At 41.2% G+C, this 22,902-nt stretch overlaps 1 protein-coding gene across 2 annotated transcripts in view; it reads left to right on the forward strand.

The window, feature by feature from the left end:
• Dnah7 (dynein, axonemal, heavy chain 7) overlaps nt 1-22,902 on the forward strand; it is a 236,519-nt gene that overhangs the window by 148,029 nt on the left and 65,588 nt on the right. For both annotated transcript variants that reach the window (XR_001233192.1, XM_005373280.2), the window contains 7 exons: nt 200-429; nt 3,178-3,508; nt 4,897-5,243; nt 6,728-6,908; nt 11,187-11,372; nt 11,661-11,824; nt 22,309-22,463. Coding sequence is in view for 1 of the 2 variants with exons in the window: in XM_005373280.2 (XP_005373337.1) it covers nt 200-429; nt 3,178-3,508; nt 4,897-5,243; nt 6,728-6,908; nt 11,187-11,372; nt 11,661-11,824; nt 22,309-22,463 (1,594 nt within the window). In the remaining variant the exon portion in view is untranslated. The remainder of the gene's footprint in view (nt 1-199; nt 430-3,177; nt 3,509-4,896; nt 5,244-6,727; nt 6,909-11,186; nt 11,373-11,660; nt 11,825-22,308; nt 22,464-22,902) is intronic.

A 22,902-nucleotide genomic window follows, 5' to 3' on the forward strand; every position in this document is an offset into this window, starting at 1 on the left:
AAAAAAAAAAAAAAAAAATGCACACAGCAAAAAACATTCTGTAGGTTTGGTTCCCATATTCTCCCTTGAACCTGCAGTATTTCTGACCCATTTCCCTAACCCCAGAGCAAACCATGAACAGTCTCTTTACTAATGTCCAACCCTGAGCCTGCAAATGAGTAACCTTGATGAAGCACTAAAGCATTTTTCTCCACTTCAGTCATGGCCTGAAGATGCCTTACAGGCGGTTGCCTCCCGCTTCTTGGAAGACATTGAAATGTCAGTGGAGATACGGAATGGCTGTATCGACATGTGTAAGAGCTTCCACACCTCCACTATCGATTTATCCACATCCTTCTATAATGAACTGCAGAGATACAATTACGTGACTCCCACCTCTTACCTGGAGTTGATCTCCACCTTCAAGCTGCTGTTAGAGAAGAAAAGAAGGTAAAGGCGAAGTCTCATAGTTCTATGTAAGCAACAGTGGTTAAAATACTTGTGTCCAAGATGTTAAGTCTGAATGACTTCATCCACAAATATTTTGCAGGTAGAAGGCAGGTCTTATCCTTACATGTGGATGCACTGCCTGACGCATTATAAATGCTTACCTGTGTGCCCACCAGGTAAGACCCCAGGGTTCTTTGACAATGGTGCTGAGTGGACACCATGACAGAGTGATTTTTTTGGATCAGTAGTTAGACAATACATAAGCCTTATCTTTGTGTTCTAAACAACTGAGACCCAAGAGGCAACCACTTGATATACATGACTAGTTTTCCTTCTATAGTAAACTCCTGTGTGAAACTATCAGTGTGAAACATGCAGAGACTTAGGAGCTCTAGAGAGTCACAGTACTCACCTGTAATCCAAGGAGGAGGCAAGCTTGATGCCAGCCTAGGCAGTTTAGTTAGGCCCTGTCTCAAGAAAAAACAAAGGGTCAACATGAGATTTCAGAGAAGTTTTCATAAGTTTCTTTGGGTCTAAAAATGAATACTTAGTATGTATACTATAAAATTTTAAACCTTACATTAAGCTCCAAAGTTAAAAATTTAGAAAATGTTAGTGGTCTCTTAAGTTTGGTTAATATGTAGTCTCGTTCAAAAATTAAACATATTTTTGGACTGCATTTATCCTTTTGACATATTTTTATTTCTCTGATAAGCTATGTTTTAACAAATCAAACTTTCCTAGGTACTTGAATAATTTATGTTTAGCAAGTCAAAGTTAATCATAATTGTGAGCCTTAAGTTCTTTTAAATGTTTTAACATTTTCTATAAAATTCATGAGTTTTTTTAACCTAAAAACACATATCTTATATGACCCAAATATACAATATTTATACTGGAATTTCAAATTCATTTAAGCATTTAAAACTACACTTCAAACACCAACTGGATATAAGTTCCTTATAAAAATACTAATACTGTGAATTTTTTTGTAGTATATAAAACTGTATTTCTAGTTGTTTCTGAATCTTCTGATGGCCAGCTCACTATTTCAAGCATTTTGAAGTGTTGTTCTCATACCTGAAGGACATTCTCCACCCACATCCACAGTGGCCATTGCCCCCCCCAAGCTGGACTGTCCTGGTCACCTTGTGCACACCCCTATCAATCATCCCCTCAGTAACCTTTCCATCTGCTCAGTGAAATCTGAAACTCCCCCCAAACGCTGCTACGTGACTTGCCTGGATTTTATTATTTCTTTGGCTCTCAGGATAATTACTTTTCTGTGTAGATCTGATGCTCTTCTACTTAATGATGGACTTTTTCTTCTGTTCTTTTTCTTCATTTTCCTCTCCAGGAGGATTAAAATTCCTAGAGATTCTGATTAAATTTTGGCGATCACTGCTGGCCAAGGCTTTGATGTTGTGCTCACAATATTTAAAGTACTCTTAACTAAAAGCAAGATTATAATCGTGAGATCCAAACTTATAAGAAAGTCAGAAGTGCCCTGATTCTCTAGACATTTTCAGATACTCTTGTTTGTCTTGCGAATTTCATCTTTGTTTTTTCCTTTCAAATTAAAACATTTATTTTCCCAAATTCTCCTTTATCTTAACCAGAATTCCTGCCCAGTGGTCACTCTTCCCTTAGTGGTTAACACCTTAGATCCCATCTGCCAGGTGTCACTGACGGTGGGTCCTCAGATCACCGGCCAGGAGCCGGAGGCCGTGGGCGAGCTTGGTGTTGCTGCTGCTCTGGCGGGACCAAGACCTTTCCTGGGCTGGCTGCCCAAAACGGCACCTGAGCCAAACCCACGTACGAGCCAGCACTGGACGCCGAGCCCCTCAGCTCCATTTCTGTCAGGACTTCCGCTCAGGAAGATGGGATGTGTGACAAAATGCACCATGCCTCCCTCTGGCTTCTCCTCTCCTGCTGACAGATGTTTCACTGCCCTTCCGGTTCTCTTTTCCCACCCACAGTGGCTTCCTGCTCCACTCTGTGGTCTGCGGAGCATTCCTACATTGTGTTACCTTTTACCCAGAAACGCTGTGATGCACCCCGAATTCTAAAATGAAGCAAACATATAAAAAAAGACCATTTTCTCTTTAAGGAGAGAACATAGATAAATGCAGATAAGATCATTCATTGAAAAAGTTACATTGAAAAGTCTGTCAAAACATGATATTATTTCTCATCAGTCATTACTATATACTCATTCTGCACCAAAAAGTGTTGAGCTTTATTATCTATCATATCTGTCCCTTTTGTCTTAATAAAAAAAAAATTCCTCTTTTAAGGTAGAAAATACATCTTAAAAGCATTTTCACCTCAGGCAGCAATGCAAACAGTATATTTAAAATAGTGAAACACTGAAGTCTATTTAAAATAGTAATTATAAAATACAGTTTTAAGGAGGAATAGTGTTTTAGAATCAACTTACATGACGATTAATTTTAGAGACATGTGACTGACTTTGACGTGGAAGACGCCTTGCCTGGCGTCCGGTGCTTTCGCCCCTTTGAATTCATACGTTTAGATACTGCAGAACAAAAAGAGATAGACAGACAGTCTTCTGCTCCCTGCTGTGCACAGTCCTGTGTCGCAGAGTTCCTATTTTTGACAAACTGGCAGTGTGGAAAATCGTATGTACCTTTAATGTCGTCCCAAGACAGCCACAAGGCTCAAGGCCACATGAGCTCGGTCGCGGGATCAGCTCCTCACGACCTCATCTGACCTTTTTGCTTCCAGTGAGGTGATGAAGATGAAAAGGAGGTATGAGGTGGGCTTGGACAAGCTGGACTCCGCATCCTCTCAGGTGGCCACCATGCAGACGGAGCTGGAGGCCCTGCAGCCCCAGTTACGTGTGGCCAGCAAGGAGGTGGACGAGATGATGTTGATCATCGAGAAGGAGTCTATCGAAGTCGCCAAAACGGAAAAAGTGGTGAAAGCTGACGAAATCGTGGCCAACGATCAGGCCATGGCCGCCAAGGCCATCAAGGACGAGTGTGACGCGGACCTGGCCGGAGCCCTGCCCATCCTGGAGTCGGCGCTGTCCGCCCTGGACACCCTGACCGCGCAGGTGAGAGCCGCGCTCCCGCGCATAGGGAAGTGCAAGACATGCTGAAGGTGGCGAAGGGTCCCCTGGCTCCCAGACAGAGGAGCACAGGCGCCTAAGGCCCTTTCGGACAGGAAGAACGCCGCCCGGCAGTGCAGCCTGCCACAGAAGTGACAGCTCGTTCACGAGCTCTCGTTATTGGACCCAGCAGAGGCCCAAGACCCCCTGGGCTAGATCTGATCCAAGGCAAGGCTTTTCATGTTTGGATGCTTTGTGATTAGGGTTCCTCTCACTGTAGATGGACTGGACTGAAATATTCTACCAATGTTTGTCCCTTTTTTTTGGTGATATATAAAATAATGTCTTTTCTAATGATTTATTTTAGTAGCCTTAGATTTGATTAAATATATTTAGAAATAAGATGTAAAAAGGGAATATTTCGGCCTACAAAAGTAAAGGTAGATTTCTTTAGGAAACTTGACTCAACTTTTGAATGGGATAGAAAAGTATAAGACGCAGCCTCACGTATTTTCTGGAGGCCACTTTGCCAATATGCATCCAAAGCCCTAAAAATGAAAAATATAGCCTTTAGTTCAACATGGTGATTGTGCTGGGCATGGTGGTGCACGCCTGTAATCCCAACACTCAAGAGGCTGAGGCAGGAGGATTGCAGCAACTTCAAGGCCAGCCTGCACTACAAAGTGAGTTCAAGGGCATCTTGAACTACATAGTGAGACCCTGTCTCAAAAAAAAATAAAATAAAACAGATGACAATTATAATAACAAAAGTAGAATAAAGGAACATAGAAAAGGCCTTAAAATGGTGGATGCCTTTCTACTGGAATGACATGAAGACATTAAAAATGATGCTATCCATGTTTACTAGCCTGGAAGATTGTCCACCATATACTGCTATTTAAATAGAGCAGGTTTTAAAACAACATATGTCTATGTAAGATATAGACATAGAAAAAGATACAGAAGAATATATATAAAAATATGTATGTTAACTATATAGCGGGACTATAGGAGACTCTCAGGATTATGAAGCACCATTTTGTATGTAATTCTCTATATTTTTCTAATGTGTGTGATAGGTGGCTGTTACTTTTATAGTTTTTGAGAAGTTGTAAACTCTACCTTGTGATGTCCACCTCTGTCTGTGTTTCTGAAGTAGACCTTGTGCCATAAGTATCTCAGATAGGGCATCCTCCTATGAGTCTTTTGTTCTAATGTTTCCTTTGGGACAAGCTTGTCACCGTTTTGGACATACAGTAGTTTTGCTATTGCTGCTATTTCTCCCCAGTACGGTGAGTGTCTCTATCTTAAGACCTAGTTTGAAAACAGGGACAAATGAGTGTTAGTGTACAAGCCAGCGTGTCTTTTTCACATTGAAATGTCATTATTTCAAGGATATCACTGTGGTGAAGTCCATGAAGAGCCCGCCTGCGGGCGTCAAGCTCGTCATGGAAGCGATCTGCATCTTGAAAGGCATCAAAGCAGACAAAATCCCTGACCCGACAGGTTCAGGGAAGAAAATCGAGGATTTCTGGGGTCCAGCTAAGAGACTGCTGGGGGACATCCGGTTCCTACAGTCCCTGCATGAGTATGACAAGGACAACATTCCTCCAGCGTACATGAACATCATCAGGAAGAGTTACATCCCCAACCCTGATTTCGTCCCGGAAAAGATCAGAAACGCTTCCACGGCTGCAGAAGGGCTGTGCAAGTGGGTGATCGCGATGGACTCGTACGATAAGTGAGTATCTGCACGCCGCTGGCCCTGGTGCCCGTGTCCGGTCATTTGTACAATACCAGCTGAGCAGCTACCTACAGGACAAGCGTCTCAGAAGGGTCCAGCAGAATCCACCAGTGTTTACTTTCAACTAGAGGCAGGACTGTACTAAACATCTGAAAAAGTCGATGTTTCTTAAACTTTTTGAACTCAGGAATCCGTTACACTCTTAAAAATTATTGAAGACCCTCAGAAGCTTTTGATTATTTCCCCCATTAGAAATTAAAATGGAGAATTTTACGTTTATTTGATAATAACAATAAAATATTACATAGTAGTATAAATAACTTATTTTTTTAGAAATTTACATTTTTACCCTCCTCTCCCTGCAAAAGAAAAACAATTGTGGGAACAATGTGGTTTTATTATATTTTCCAAGTGTGTTTAGCATGTGGCTCAAGTAAGACAGCCGGACTCCCTCCCACAGCGGCTCCTGTTGCAGGGTAGCGTTGTGCTGTTTGGATTGAAGAACGTTAAGAAAATCCACACTGGGATCCAGGAGGACCAGGGACACCCTCAGAGATGCTTTGAAGGAGCCGATGTCTGTAGGGTCCCCGCGGTCTCCGGGCAATGCTCCGAGAGCCACAGGCGTAACGCATGTTCTTTTTTTTGTTTGTTTGTTTTTGTTTTTTTCTCCGGTACCAGGAACCGAACTCACGACCTTGCGCTTGCCAGGCAGGCACTTTGCCGCTGAGCTAAATCCCCAGCCCCGTAACGCATGTTCTTATGAGATGGGTGTTCTTGTCGCTATGCCATGTACAAAAAAGAGTATGCATGGATTAATTTCTAAAGTGCAACTGCTACAGCATGCCTTTTAAACTCACACCTAATTTAAATCATGATATGCTACAGATGCTTCAGATCATGATGTACTATTAATGAATTTTAATTTAATTTTGTATCATTTATTTAGAAGGATATGACTGACTGCTTTTTCTAGATACTGAAAAGAAAATGTAGATCTATCCTTTTCCATATATAATCCCTTTTATTACCACATACATATTTATAAGATAACTGTTTTGGTTGAGTGAACATTCTAGGATTTTTACTAAAAGGTAAAATGATAAAGATTAAATATTGCACTTGATCAGAATTAAGCTCTAACTGATTAAGCTATTGTCTGACATTGTAATACTCTGTGTGAATGTCTTGCTGTCCATTTGCAAAATCATAAAAATTCACTCTGGCAATATTTTAAATGTGAATAAGAAAGTTATTCATTTGAAAACACTGCATGTATTTAATAAGTACTTTGAGAGTCATTTCCCATGTCTGGGATTAGGTTAGCTTTGTGGATGAAATCTGGAATATTGAAATCAGAGTAGGTTCTGCAGAAAGAAGTGATTCGAGTCATAGTAAGGCTATAAGAAAAGTGAATTCAGAGACAGAAAATGCCCCACCATATCAAATGGATATTTAATTTTTCCAATTTTACTATTCCACAGAGTGGCAAAAATTGTCGCTCCCAAAAAGATCAAACTGGCCTCTGCCGAAGCGGAGCTGAAAGTGGCCATGGACGGGCTCCGGAAGAAGCAGGCGGCGCTGCAGGCTGTGCAGGACAAGCTGGCCCGGCTGCAGGACACGCTCGAGCTGAACAAACAGAAGAAGGCTGACCTGGAAAACCAGGTAGGCCTGAGGCAGACCAGGTGTGCGTGACACTCCAGGCCTGCGGCAGGTTTCCTGGAGGCCTGTTTTCCTGCTGGCAGCGCCCAAGGTGCATGGGCCACGTCTGCCCTTTGTTTGCGTGTGGCCCCGGAGCAAATAGTGTTGACAGCTTACACGGCTGTACAAGTACCTCCACAGAAGACACAATATTCTCAGTTTTGCCTTGTGTTTGGCTCCCAAAACCTAAAATATTTACTTTCTAGTCCTTTCCATTAAAAAAAAAAAGGTCAGTCCTTGCTCGAGATTACTTGTGCTAGATTTTGTAAATCTTATCATCTTGCAGTTAAGGAAATGGGACGCTGGAGCCCTGAGTGGCATAGGCTGCACAACAGTTAACAGCAGAGCTGAGATTAGCACTCAGTACTCAGTCACAACACAAAACAGAATTTCAAAACAAGATGATAGGAAATCTACAGTGGTTGTTGTATCACTCATTGTTATCTTCAAAGTAGTTGCTCCGATTACCAGATATAGGTATGCAAGATTGATCAAACAATTAAACACTAACTGTTCAATTATCTTAGCTATCTTGTGTGTGTGTGTGTATATATATTTTTCTTTCTTTCTTTCTTTCTTTCTTTCTTTCTTTCTTTCTTTCTTTTTCTTTCCTTCTTTCTTTCTTTTTCTCCTTTCCTTCATCCCAGTTCTTTCTTATTAAGCAGTTTCTTTTTTTCTTTTTGTCTTTGTCTTTGTTCTTTTCTCTTTAAAATAAAAGAAAAAAATACAATCACATGGCAGGAATGTTAAGACTAAAACCATTGCTCTAACTCAGTGATGGCGAAGCTTTGAGAGTTTTCAGTGGTAACAAACGGCCTGCTGCAGCCCGCGTGCCATAGGTTTGCCACCATCATCTAACTCACGCTCATACCGTTTACACAGGTTAATTGCTAATGTCTGATTGTGTTCAGAAAATAAGTGTCAAAGTATTTTATAGCCGTAAACATTTATTAAGTGCTTATGTACAGCAGTGCTCTTTTTCTTTATCTTTGAACTAATTTTATTTCAAAACTAACCATGATAACACAATTTCAACTTCTTCAGAGCTACTATTAAAAGCGTCTTGCCAGGTGCCGCTCTGCAGGAGCCCAGGTGATGATCTCCTTCATGCTCGGGACAGTCTTGTCGGGGAGGCAAGCTCTCCACACCATGTGGAGGAAACTAAGGGTTCAGCATCTTGCTGGTGGTCAGCCCAGCTTCTGATCACTGAGTGTAAAACTCGAGCCCAGGAATCCGTCTGGGCTCTCCCTTCCCGCAGCACCAGGTGGCCCATTTCTGAAGGACCTCTGGTGTAAGCTCTGCTTGCACAAAATAAGACATTGTCCTTGTCAGTTACGGGCATTGCTGAGTGACCGGTTTTAGTCTGAATAATATAACTGGTTGATGGATGTATAGCTGCTCACCATAAACATTTTTCAACTCTTCTGTATGTTTAAATTTTTTTATTTTGTTTATAACAAAACGTTGGAAAATTATGATATACAGTGAACACACATGTATGTTTATATCAAGTATCAACTTTTGGAGGAAAAGTTTTAGCTAAAACAGTTTTGCTTAGTAATTTCAAATGACCACTTATCATAGTCAAGGCCCAATTCAGCTAATTGTAAGCATTTCTGGAAAACATAAATGGAAAAGGGGAAATGACTAGAAAGGCAAAAATACATTTAGAGAGGGAAATTTAAGTTGAAAAAGTTTGAATTTGGAAGAATCAAAAATATTACCCATCATATGCCTTGTGGTTCTTTCAAACCTGTCTTTACTTAAGCTGATACTTTATATTAATCTAAAAGTTTGTACTTAATACAAATTTGTATAGTATTATGCAAAAACATAAGGCAAATTCTTGCTCCATAATCTAAATGTCTCTTTTTATTGATAATTGAATTCCTCTTTCCATGTAAATTATTTTCTTTCTGAATCACAAAATAAACACTACCTGCCTTCCTTCAAGAAAAAAACAATGCTAAAACTCCTAAAAATTAAATCAAAGTAATTCAGGTATCCAACCAGAATATTTCGATGGCATGGGTTGAGATGGATTTTCCCCAGATTTGCTGCCTTCCTCAGTATGCTCCACCCACCCACCCCTGTCTTACCACATTGCTTAATTACATATAATCAGGTTGGGCTGGTGGTTTTGTGCACAAAATAGGCTTTTATGTATTGATTGATATACTAATTTAAGGTTAATTGCAAGTATCTGAGTAGGTTAATGCCTTCAAAGACTGTGCATAATAAGAACAAATTGTTAAAAACTTTTAAGCATTTAATCTTTAAAATCATCATCCAAGCCAATCATAACTGTAGGCAAGAGATGTAGGGCAGAGGCAGGACAGAAGGGAGGGGATGTTGGCAGAATTGGGTGTGTTGTGCACGGGGCTGACGCTCCATGATGAATGAGGTTGTGAAGCAGTGTAAGAAATTAAAAATAAAATGAAATATTTGAAATGCATCTAGATTTTTGTCAGGAACACTGCACATCAAACCAGGGCTTCCTGCATGCTAGGCAAGTTCTGTGCTCCTGAGCCACGCTCCCAACTCTGATGGTTTAAAGCAGAGGAAAAGGATCTCTATAGGAGAGCTTTCTTGATTACTTACCTTTCAGTGTTTTATCCTGTAGAGCATGTCCTTAGTTATTCTCTGTATCCTATGATAAGTATTCATGATGGACCTCATGAATTGGATTGAAGTAGATAATCTTACTTTGAAAAATTACAAAATACCACGGGCTTTCCCATATCACAGTGACATATGTTGCATTTTTCTTTTAATTTTTAAAAAATTCCAGCTAAGGTTCTAATATACGTCAGAAAGAAACAAACAGGCCAGGTGTGGTGTCGCACACCTATAATCCCAGCACTTGGGAGGCTGAGGCAGGAAGATTACTGCGAGTTCTAAGCCAGCTTGGGCTTTGTGAGTGAGTTCAAGGCCAGCCAACTGCATTGTAAAACCCATCTCAAAGCAAAAGACCAAAAAAAAGAAAAAAAAATAGACAAAAGAAACAAATGAGCATGAAAGTTGTCAGAAACCGCTACTGGTTTCTGTTCATATACCCGCCTCCCATGACCCACAGCAGTATTTATCAAGCTTACCTTTAAACTGCAAGTTTAGTTTTTTCTTCCAAGTTCACACTAGATACAGGAAACTCTAGAAGTCATAAATAAAGACTGAAACAAGTTCCCCTTCTTCCTAAAATGTACCTAACTGAAATAGTTTTAACTTGTACATATAAATATATGTTATATCAATTTCTCTTATGCTATGCAAAATCCCAGTAAATATTTTCCTAATAGGGGTATGGGAAATTTGTTCTCTCAAATTGAAGGGTTTTTCCCTTTAAAAAAGATTTTAATAGCTCTAGTTAGAGAAATGTGTTCACAAAATAACAGTGGTACTATACTCTAGTCTACGTCAGTTATTTCTGTATGGAAACTTCAATAAAATCTGTTCATCACAGTCATAAAACACATAGAATCAACCCTGAAAAAATCAGAACGTACACAGAATAATTGCAGATGTGAATGTGTACAACTTCAAAATAACGTGCGCCCCTCTGAAAAATGCAGGCAATTAACAGAAAATGTAGATAAACTGTTGAGCTCAAGTTCAAGTCCTAAAGAACACTTAAAGTTTCTTTTTCTTATACTATTTTATTAAATAAATAATCCGGTCTAAACTGCTTGACTTGTGCTTGCTTCGGCGGCACATATTCTGAACTGCTTGATTATCATTTTCTTTTGCTCTCTACCGCAGACTGTAAGGTTGCTGTGTAAAGTTACAGTTTGATGTAGGAGGCATCCTATTATCAGCCTACAACTATATGTCCACACATTAATAGAAACAAAGCTATAGCGCTGGTCACAATTAGAATGCTCACGTGTGCTCAGGGAAACTACACAGAAAATATTTTAAAATATGAAAAGTTAGATATCTATTTTTTTGGCTGACCTATTTCTGCATGTAAAAACAGATTAGCTGATTTGTAACCTAAAATGCCTAATGCCACATGGTTGTTTGGTATAACAATGAGAAGGAAGATATAGTATAATAACACATAATGGTATCTTAAGTGGGTTAAAGGCATCCGGCAATCATTTTGCGTTGAAGTTGAACTCCACAAAGTTTTCTGAAAGAGGAAGTTGGGGTAGAAGTACATGAGTGCCTCTGAAGGTGAGGCTTGCAGGGTTGGGCACTTGCGCTCCCCCCGGGTGTTGACGCAGGCTGACTTCTGTTTCTGAGGTTGACTTGTGCAGCAAGAAGCTGGAACGGGCGGAGCAGCTGATCGGAGGCCTGGGCGGAGAGAAGACCCGCTGGAGCCACTCAGCCCTGGAGCTGGGGCAGCTCTACATCAACCTGACGGGCGACATCCTCATCTCCTCGGGAGTGGTGGCCTACCTGGGCGCCTTCACGTCCAACTACAGACAGGTGAGGGACGCACCGGCCCGCCCGGCCCCCTCCCGCCACAGCTTGGGCTGGCTGCGGGCCTTCTGGGTGTGGTTGGTTGGCTTGGGGTTTTTCCGGTAGGTACCAGGAGCAGCAGAATATATCTGAAGGACTCCTGGTGGTCTGTGTTAGTTATTCTATCCATTATTAGCGTGGTGGCCAGAAGAAGGTTGGTTTTCTCAGTGAACATTGCGCTCCTGAGGACTTTACAGAGTTTTCTGTTGTTGACCTCCAGCCTCATTTCCGTGTGTTTCTTTGAATGTTTTAAAGAACCAAACCAAGGAGTGGACAAATTTGTGCAAAGAACGAGATATACCCTGCTCCGATGAGTACTCACTGATGGGCACCCTGGGGGAGGCGGTGACGATTCGAGCCTGGAACATTGCCGGATTACCTTCCGACTCGTTTTCCATCGACAACGGGATCATCATCGTGTAAGGCAAATGCTGCTGTCACACAGGACCTTTATTAAATAATCAGTGGATTTATTTAGCTGCAAACCTTCCGATAATTGTAGGTGGTAAATGTTACAGTATTGAAAAATTTAGTTAGCTAGATTATAGATGAATATCTGCGTCATTTTGTTCATATTAAAATAGTTGAATACTGGAGAGCATGATAAGCAAACAAAACAAAATGGCTTTTGCTTAATTTTTAACTGAGTTTGAGAAAAACATTGCCATAAATAAATGAAGTCTAAATTTTCCTTCCCGGAGAATGTGGAGTTTGGTTTTTATTGATTCGTGGAATGTGCAGAAGAGGGCTGGTGATAGCGATTGTGTTGTTCCGAATTCTGTCCTAGTCCAGGGAGTGGGATGAGTTTTAATTCTCCCCTGTGTTTCTGGGCTCTCTGGGCTGTGAGGCAGTGGCCACCCTTCCTGGACTCTCCTGGCAAGAAGAAGGATCCCACAGAGACAGAGCGGTGACAGCCTGGTGCGCCTGTCCAGCCTCCTCCTCCTCCCACTCTCACTTCTCAGAAACCAGGGCCTCTTCCTGCCCCCATGTGCAGACAGTCGTCCCCTGTGTTATCTCCAAACTAGGCCAGTCTTCCCTGGGGTTACTACATTGGGACTAGCAGAGGTATTTTTATCATCTCTAGCAAATACTCAGCTCTGTGTTACCCAAGTTGTTAGTTTACTACTGAAAAAGTAACTGATGTGATGGTGCTCAGTTTAAAGTAAAAGTAAGGTATTGCTACAGCAAGCAGAAACACCACAATGTCACCCAGCATTTGGAGGCAGGTTTATTTAACGTTAATGGGCACTAACTTCGAAAAGAAAACATCAGGCCCTGATTCTTGGTAGTTTGGGGCTTGTATGGGATAAGCAAGCAGGAAGTACAGAAGCAGAGTATTTGGTGGTCTTGGATTGGTTCTTACAATATGCCTCATAGTGACCAGCCATTTCTAAGAGATAGAAGAAGCAGGAACTGTAACAGGAACTGTTACATGGGCAGCTAACAAACTGAAGTATACTGGCTGGGGGTGGCCTTTTCTGCTACAGTATAGATGCAAATTTTAGCTCACATTTGAAGAGGTTTTAATCCATTGTCTGCTGGGTCCAAGGCAGGGTGGTGTGGGAGACGGGTCTGGTGGAAGAGAAACAGCTCATGGCATGGCAGGCAGGAACGAAGGTGTGAGCAAGGGAAGAGGAGGGCTGTTTATATATACACCTCCAGACCATGCCCATGGTGACCCACCTCTTCCCACCAGGCTCCACCTCCCCATATCACGCCTGCCCAGCTATAAACCATCAGTAGACTGATCCGGTATTACACACCATGATCCAGTCACCTCTCCAAAGCCCCACCTATGAGTCCATGAAGCTTTGGGGGACCCTGTAGATGTAGACCATGCCAGGTGCTTTGGTCATTGTATTTTGGTAATCTTGCACTGAGAGGTTGGAGGGAGGAGGTGGAAAGGGACCAGGCAGAAGTATCTGGTGATCTCTTCTGGTCCTGCATTCCTCAGCGATGCTCATCTCCCAACAAGGGGGCCCAAGACTGAGTGCTCACTGAGGACTTGAGCCTGGGTTCGGTGTTTTTCACAGATTACCCATACTAGACAAATCCATAAAATCTGGGCAAGTTAAAACATAATTAACTTTTCGGACTACTGGTTAATTAGAATTGAAAATGTTTGTGATAACATCAAATATAATTGGATGGTAGCTGAATATGTCTCTGGTGAGGAATTAGGATTGTTTGCTTGGTGAGTAGATCAAACCTATGCCTGATATAAGCCTGCTTTAAAAAAAACCAAGTTTTTGTTTCACAGGAGAAAGATTAGATTTATATCAGGAGTTGTAATGTTGGAGGGCAACCCCCCCCTTCTCTTGCCTGCTTTGCTGTATTTGTGTGTGTGTGTAAAGAGGGAAATAGCAAAACCCTCTGAAATGCACCACTGCTGTGAATTCAAATTCTGTGTCCATCTGTATAGACCGCTGTGAGCAGGTACTGTCACGGTAGAAGTCTGCACTTATCAAAAACCTCCGAGAACACCAAATAGCAATCTTCTCTAGACAATAACAAAAGAATAAAGACTGTCAAAACTGGACACACCAAGTGTTGTGAAATTCAGTTTCCATTTGGGAAAATTGACTTCAAAGCTTTTGTGGATTTCTACTTGACGGAAGAAAAAAAACTGTATGGAGAAAAATGTTTTTCTTGTGAAAAAATGCAAAATAATAATGGAGAAGTAGTACGCAATAGAGTGCACATTCCCTTTGAGTTTGTGGATTATTTCTCTTCAAAGAATGAAGCTATTTAAACCAGTACTTGCCTCTTACAGCTTTCCACAATGGTTGTTGGTGTATCTTGTTCTAAAAACTAGTATTGCCTTTTGAGCATCTCCTTTGGAGTTTTCTAAATCTAATGTTATTTTATAACATTTAGAAACAAGTATTATAAGCTGAATTTTAAGCCCTTACAAGCTAATTTTTAAAAACAAATATTATAAGCTGAAGTCAACATTGTCCTGTCTTTGCATCAAAAAATTGTTGCACTGAGAGCATTGTTTGGTGAAAATGAGCTTGATAGCTGGGTGTGGTCACAAACATGTGCCTGTAATCCCCTGGGGAGGCTGAGGCAGGAGGGTTAGTTCAAGCCTAGACTGGGCAGTTTCTGGAGAGGCTGCCTCAAAATTTAAAATAGATAAATATATAAAAAGGGTTGGGGATGCTGGAAATGCAGCTCTGAGTGAAAGCCCTGTTTTTATCCCAGTAACACACACAAAGAAGGAATGAGGTGGCGGGGGAGGGGAGAGAGAGGGTCAGAAAGAGGGTTGATGTGGTTGTTAACTGGGTATAGAGCAACATCTGTTTGTATTCTCCTCCCGCCCCCCCCCTCTCTCTCTCTCACACACACACACACACACACACACACACACACAGTAGGGGGGCAAGGGGAGATATTTCAGTTTTGCTAGCACAATAATGTGTTGCAAACATTATTCTTTTTCTGTGAATTTTGCCTTTGCCTCTGTGGAAAATCAATTGTCCATATGCATGTGGGTCTGTTGCTGGATTTTTTTATTCTTTATGTCTGTTTTGACACAAGTACTATACCGTATTCCCTGGACTTTTGAAGCTTTCTGTTGAAGTCTTGGAGTCAGGTAGTAGTTTTACAGTTTATTCCTTTCCAAAAGTATTTTGCCTAGTTGTTCCCACCTAACATAAATTTTGGAGTCAGTTTTTAAATACTACAAAAGATCCTCCTGGAATTTTGATTGGGACTACGTTGTTACTACAGATCAATCTGGGAGGAATTGACCACTGAACATCTCTTCTAATTTATGAACATGGTATACCTCCCCATTTCTTTAGGTCTTTGATTCATACACAGCGTTTTTAAAAGACATCTTTGAATGCTATTGTGAATGGTGCTAACTTTTTTTTTTTTTACTAGTGTTAGGCATAATTAATGAGAGACCTCTTCCTGTTTTCTGAAAGAGATCTTTGCTTATGTACTTTGTACTTTGCAGCCTTTCAAAACCCCTTGAACCTTCCATGTAGATCCCTTGGGATAGTCCACGTAGATGAGCATTCTGTCAGCAAACAGTGACCATTTTGCTTCTTCCTCACCTGTGTGCCCTTCCTGTCTTTTCCTTGGTTTACTGCACTGACAGCATATCTGAGCAGGGTTAGTTAGATGGACACTGTTGCCTCCGCGATCGGCAGGGAAGCCAGCAGTCTCACCAGCACACGTGACTGTCAGACAGTTAGCATGGCCATACCTTCTCAGCGGGTGAAAGAAATTCCCTTTTAGTTTACTGAGGGCTTTTAGCATTAATGGATTCTAAATGTTGTCAAATGCTTTTTCCATATCTTCATTTTTTCCACATTGGTAGATCTACTAAGATGAGTTTATAGATTTTTATGTTGTGAATTTTTATGAATATGGTGAATTATAAGGATTGGTTTTTGAATGTTGAACCAGCCCTGCATTCTAAGAATAAAAAAAAAGAAAACCTGATTTTTCATTCAATTTGCTAATGTTTTATTGAAGATTTCTACATGAATGTTGATGAGGTATATTGCTCTGTTTTCTTTTATTGTAATGTCTCTGTGGCTTTGCTCTCGGGCTACTACTGGTCTAATAATGAGAATTGTGAAGACTTCTGTTTTCTGGAAGTGACTGTATAAAATTTAAAAATTATCCTCTCTATAAATGTCTGATAGACATGACCAAGAAATTATTTTCTTAGAATTTTCTTTGTTGAAAGAAAATGAATTCAATGATTAAAATAACAGTAGGTCTTATTCAGCTTGTGCATTTATTTTCAATTCTGAGTTTTAGTAGTTTCATTTTTCAAAAAATTTCATCAAAAATTTTCAAAAACTTTTTATCCATGTTATCAAATTTCTAGGTACAGAGTTGTTTGTGATAGTTCCTTACCATTCTTTTAATGTCTGTGGGGTCTATAAGGATAATCTCTGCTATCTTTCCTGATTTTCATATTTGTGTCTTACTTCTTTTTCTTGGAATATGTCTGCTAGTGTTTGATAAGTTTTGTTAATCCAATCTGGGAACAAGTATTTGGTTTCATTGTTTTTCTCCATTCTTTTTCTCTAAATTTCTTTGATTTCTGCTCTAGTACTTATTATTTCTTTTATTCTTCTTTCTCTAAGTATAAACTACTTTTTTTTCTGGTTTTCTAAGGTGGGGTATTAAGTTATTGATTTTATGTTTTTCTTTTTTAATCTGTGGAGATAATGTTATAAATTTTTCATCAAGTGTCTCCTTAACTACACTGTACACATTTTGATATGTTTTATTTGTAGTGCTGAGGTTAGAACCCACAGCCCCATGCATGGTACGCAAGCACTCTACTACTGAGTTACTCCCCAGCTCTGATATATTTTTACTTTTCATTGTTTTTTAAATATTCACCAATTTTCATGGAGACTTCCTCCTCTTTGATTCATGAGTTATTTAAAATGTATTGTTTCGGGGCTGGGGAGTTAGCTCAGTGACACAGCGCCTGCCTGGCAAGTGCAAGGTTCAATTCCCAGTACCAGAAAAAATAAATAAATAAAATAAAATAAAATGTATTGTTTAATTTCCAAATATTTGCAGATCTTTAAGCTATCTGTTACTATTTTAACTTACAATTTCTTTCTGTTGCATAGTAGTTTTACATCACTATTTCACTTTTAATGTAGCTATACTATTATGTTTAAAGTAGATGTCAGGGACAGGGTACCATTAGATCCTGTATCTTTATGGAATCTGGCTACCTCGCTCTTTCAGTGTATTTAGACTATTTGCTATTGATATATTTAGTGGTGCCATTGACTTTAAATCTACCCTTTCAGTGTTTTATTTTGGTTTTTACATCTGATTTTATTACTTTCTTTCTCCTTTTTGATTATTAAACAATTATGTTTTTTAATATTCTTTTTTGTTTATATCCTGGAGTTTCTATAACACTTTGAATTTTTAGTAAAAAAGTTCACAATGTACTTAAAGTTACTATTTCAATTAAAATATAGAAGTGTTCCAGCTACATAGGTCTCTTTATCCTCCTGTGATGGTTCAGTTTGATGGCTGACCTTCCTGACTTGAGAGGGAGCTGGATGATCAGTACAGCACACCTCTGGTGTGTCTGATGGGTACAGCAGTGAGGCCTTGACGCCCTCTCTGGCCCCTGGCCCCTTCCTCTCTGGCTCTTTCCAGCCTCCTTCCGGCTGCCATGAGGTGAGCAGCTTTCCTCTGCCACGCCCTTCCACCGGGACATTCCTGCCTTGGAGCCAGCTGACCATGGACTGAAACCGTGAGCCCAAATGAACCTCTCCTCATTTAAACTGAGTGTGTCAGGTGCTTTGTCTCAGCAACAGCAAGTTCGTGTATCCCTGATCGTGGTATAGCAGCGATCTGTATCACATCGCCACATCTAGTGCTTCATGTCAGTTTGCCTGGCCTAGGGGCACCCAGATTCAGCATGATTTCAAGGTGTGCTTGTGGGGATGTTTCTGGATGAGACTAGCATGGAGTTAGTAGATCGGTGAGTAAAGTGCCCTTCCCATTGTGGGACAGGATCATCCAATCCACTGAGAGCCAGAATCGAGCAAAGGGTAGCGGGACGAGAGATTTGTCCCTTGTGCTTCCTGCCTGCTTGAGCTGGGACATTGCACCTCACCTCAGCCTTCAGCTGGGATTTGTGCCACTGGCTGGCCCAGTTCTCAGGCCTTCCCACTTGGACCGAATTACACCAGCAGCTGTCTTGGAGCTACGGCTCCCAGAGACCAGATTGTGATTTCTCGGTCTGAAGACTTGTTTGGACCAATTCATGATAAATGTACAAATCAAAAAATCCTACTGGTTCTGTTGGTCTGGCTAATACCGCTTACAATGAACTCCCTCCCAACAGTATTATTTTTTTCTCAACACTCTTGCATAATTTAAGTAGAAGGGACATTATTATATTTACCACAATGCTTACCATTTTATTGCTGTTCTTTTATTTCTAAACTTGCAAGTTTGCTTGTTGTATCACTTTGCTTCAGACTGGGGGACTTTAGTATTTGTTTAGGACAGGTCTGCTAGCAAAAGCTTTCCTGCTTTCCTTACTATGAGAATCTCTTTATTTTTTTTTTTTTCTGTATTCTTGAAGGATATTTTTTTATCCTGTATATAGTTCTTGTTCTTTGGGTGTCATGTAATCTTGGATTGTATTGTGGGACTTTTGAGTATGAAACTCTGGATCCTGTTAAAACAGATTATTTTTATCAGTCAAAGAACTTGATTAAATTTAGACTTGAGTGTCTGTCTTCCCTCCAGTGGACAATGTTTCCCAGTGTCAGTTCAGGTTGACAGGCTTAGACAAGCTTTTTGGACCTGCTCCTCGGGACACATTACTCAGAGTTTACTCTGGAACTTGGATTATGGCGCGGTTCAAAGCCTGATGCTTCTTCATATGGTCGCACGCATGACAGCTTGGGTAGTGAAGCAGGACTAGCACTGAATTCCCAGAGCGTCAGTCCTGGCTGCACGTCTTTCTTTCTTCAGGATTTCCCTGCACTTTTCATGTCCCAAAAGTCCCTTTCCTGTTTTTCTGGGCAGAAAGATGGAGTTCTCTCAGAATTTTATCTTCCCATACAGTTGCACAATTCCCGGCCAGCACTTGGGCCAAAGCAGCAAAAGCAAAGGGAAAAAACTCCCTGGATCCCCTCGTGTTCTGTGAGCAGCAGGATGCTGCCACGCTTGATTCTCCCACGCATCGAGATTCACTTTTGCTGAGCAGCTCAGGTGAGGGGACCACTGCTCACTTCCACCTTGGTAACTCAGCCTGGGGCTGGATAACCTTGGGAGATAAGGAAGAGAAAAGAGAAGGAGCAGGAGCACTTGATTCCCCCATGCTCTTAGCTCGCTGACGGTCACCTTCTCCTTTGTCCAGGTTGAGTTTCTGCTCCCTGTGCCTGCTGCATCGTCCCTTTATCAGGCCAAAAGATAAAAAGAAAGAAAAAAATGACAGGAAATTCACCCTTCTTATTGGTCATTCTTCAACTTTGACTTATCATTCCTAGGATCTGCAAGTGCTTGCGTGTGTGTGTGTGTGTGTGTGTGTGTGTGTGTGTGTGTGTGTGTGTGTGTTTTACAGAGCTTTGAGCTACTCAGTAGAGTAGGCTATAATGGGCTTAGCTTACCTTGGTCACCAGCTGAAGTTCTCTCCTCTGATTTTGAACTGCTGTTCATTGGACCACTATTATATGCATGGGCAATTTCTGAGAGGATTTAAACTTTTTATTGATTTAATTTATATGGCACTTGCCAAATGTTTTTTGCTGTTTTCAAAATCAGTAGATCACCAGGTGTGGTGGCACACGCTTGTAATCCTAGCACTCAGGAGGCTGAGGCAGGAGGATTAGCATGAATTCGAGGTCAACCTGGGCTACATAGTGAATTCAAGGCCAGTCTAAACTACAAAGTGAGGCTCTGTCTTAAAAAAAAGAAAACAAGCAAACACAAAAAGCCCAATCCAAAATCAGTAGATTGTTGAATACAAGTTTTGTTTGCTGTAGGAAAAAAGAACAAGGAAGAATGATTATGAACCCTTCCGACAAAGAAATATACAATTTAGTTGGGTGAGCTAGTTAAAAAAATTATAGAATTACCATAATAGAATGGTCTTCTGTGAAAGTACCATAAATGTAATCTGAATGAATTACTAAAGATATTCAGAGAGAAAAGAGATCAAGAACGGCTTTGTGGACTCTGTGGCTTTTGAGCTGACCTTGAATCATGGATAGGATCTGAACATGAAAAGACAGAAAGAGGTGGATTTTGGACAAAGAAACAGCATGATCATGGGTCTCATGGCTTAAAATGTGGGAGATGCAGAAAGCAGAGCAAGTCTCTGAATATCTTTAGGGAAGCATAAACGCTTTAACACTCACACCATCCTCCAGGCCTAAAAATACTTCTAAATTATAACAGAAAGAAAACTTCTACATGTTCATACTTTTTATTTCTAATTTCCTTTCATACCCCCTTATATGTTTGGTTCTCTTTTCAGCATGTAATTGCATCTAAGATATTGCCCTAACCTATTGGTCTTTTTTTCCCTAAATATAATTGATGTTATGGACTGAACTGTGTTCCATCCCCACCCCAGACTCATACATGGAAGTTGTGCCCCGTGGTGGGTCTGTATTTAGGAGTGTTTTCAAGAGGGGTGAGGTCGTGAGGGTAGAGCCCTGCTGCCGTAGGACTGGGGTCCCCTGGGAGAGGCGCCATGGGCTCTGGCAGAGATAAAAGGCTGATGGTTGATCTCACTGCACACTGGAAATGGGCCTTCTGCAAGCCAAGGAGAAACCAACCCTGTCAACACCTTAATCCAGATCTCAGGCTCAGACTGAAGAAATACCTGTCATTTAGGTCTTGCCATCGGTAGCGTTTCATTAACGGCGGCCCAGGTAGACGGATGTGTTACATAATGCGGAAATGGAAGAGCAGCGCTGTCTTCTTTAGCATTTAAGGCACGTAACTGGTGTGTTAAAAATATTACTTTCATTTTAGGAGACAAATTGCCCCATGAAATTCCAACTTCAGATCATAACAAAAGAGAACTGAAAATGTTGCCCTGTTCCAGTCCTACTTCCTTCTTTTTCTCCTGCTCCTGCTCCTATATTTCTTATTCTCTTCTCTTAATGTTTTGTGTGAATCTTCTCTGCTCATTTTTTAAAAATATGTCCATATCTTTACAAACTTGACCAGGACTCTGGCTGTGTTCATTGAAGCCTGTAAGAGAAAGAACAAGAATGGCAATCTTAAGATTGATTCAGGTTCCCACTGAGCGGGCACTATGGCCGCAACTCCGATGACGAGGGTGGATACTTGCTCACTCTTCCAGACCCCCGGGCCTTGTGGGGACCTGCTGTTCTTATCAATAGCAGGGCTGAGAGGGGTAGTAAAGCAATAAGGTACAAAACCCTGACCTTCAAGAGGTTTTTTGTTGTTGTTGTTTTTTTATAAGTCAGTGTTTGCAGGACATAATGCTCGCGTTTACCATGGGAAGTCGGTTCATGGACAGAGCACATCCTAATTCTTTTCTTTTTATACCCCTTTCCCACCTCTCCCTCCCCCTCCCTTCCTCTCTTGGTCCACTTTCCACTTGCCAAAGATCAACCTCCCTGCTTCCTAGTATCTTTTATTTTGCTCTTTCTTTGTATTTGGGGTTTCTTATGTAAGAGAAACCACGTGATACTTAACTGTGTGTAAACCCGTGTTTATAGCAAAACAATGTACAACAGCTAAGTCTTGGAAGTGGCCTGTGTGTCCATCAACAGGTGAATGGATAAAGAAAAGGAAATGTGTTTATTCCCAGTGGAATAATACTCTACTATAAAGAAGAATAAATTCGAGTGATTTGTAGGACAATGGATACAGAGACTGTGTTTCTGTTCATAAGAAGTTCAGGTGACTTGAAATTGTGCCTTTCCTCTTTGCTTTGGATCATTCTATCTTTAGTGGGAGAGAGGAGAGAAAGAGAGAGAGAGAGAGAGAGAGAGAGAGAGAGAGAGCAGTGCTTTCTGTGTTCTGCCACACCAAGCACAGCAGGCAGAAGCTGAGGAAGGGAAGTCACTGATCACGGCAGGGCCTGGTGGAGGACGAGAGCTTCTGATTACCAACCCGGGCATCTGATGACTGTCACTGAGACGTGATTTGTAAGAGCAACAAATGTTTCATGATTGAACATTGGGAGAGAGTAATTTTCCGAAAGCAGTACAGAACACAAGTGCTGCTCGTGGGATGGTTTTGTAGTTGTTCCGGTATCCACGCGGCCTAAATGTGTCTGCTTCAGGAACGCAGTTTCTCATAATAAGTGACAAAGTCAACTTTAAGAAAGCAGTGTGTGTGTGGTTAAAGAGCACAGAGACAGTGGTGACCTGACCAGGCTTGTCTTTATCCTTTCTTGCAGGAACGCGAGGAGATGGCCTCTGATGATAGATCCTCAAGGCCAGGCTAACAAATGGATCAAGAACATGGAAAAAACCAACAGCCTTCAGCTCATTAAATTAAGCGATCCCGACTACGTCAGGACCCTGGAAAACTGCATCCAGTTTGGCACTCCGGGTAGGTGCATGGACATGTTGGGAAGGGCACGGTTAACCCAAAACTACTTGGATCACTGCTCATCGCAAGTGGAAACTGCTAGTCTCCTTCATGATTCACTAATAATCAGATGAGAACGCCAGAGGTTATAAACCTCCCAGAAGATGCGCTTTTCTTTGCTGTGGTGCCTCTGTGATGCTTCTTCTAATTTAACTGATGTAATTTTTGTGTGCTTCTTGCCATCGCTGGGCTCTCATTCTGAGTGCACTCCTACAGTGAAAGGGGCCGCTTGACGATGCGGCACTGTCCTAACACAGCGCTAGTCCAGCTTCCTGTCTCTCCTGCTCTGGACTTTCCCTACGGAAACCACAGGGCGGAGGGTAGAGTTTACGCCCCTGGCTGTGAGCTGCCGAGCAACAGAGTGGAACTATAGCAAGGACTTTGAATCCAGCCTTATGAA

Source organism: Chinchilla lanigera, unplaced genomic scaffold (genome assembly GCF_000276665.1).
Source record: "Chinchilla lanigera isolate Chin_1 unplaced genomic scaffold, ChiLan1.0 scaffold00002, whole genome shotgun sequence".
NCBI lineage: Eukaryota > Metazoa > Chordata > Mammalia > Rodentia > Chinchillidae > Chinchilla > Chinchilla lanigera.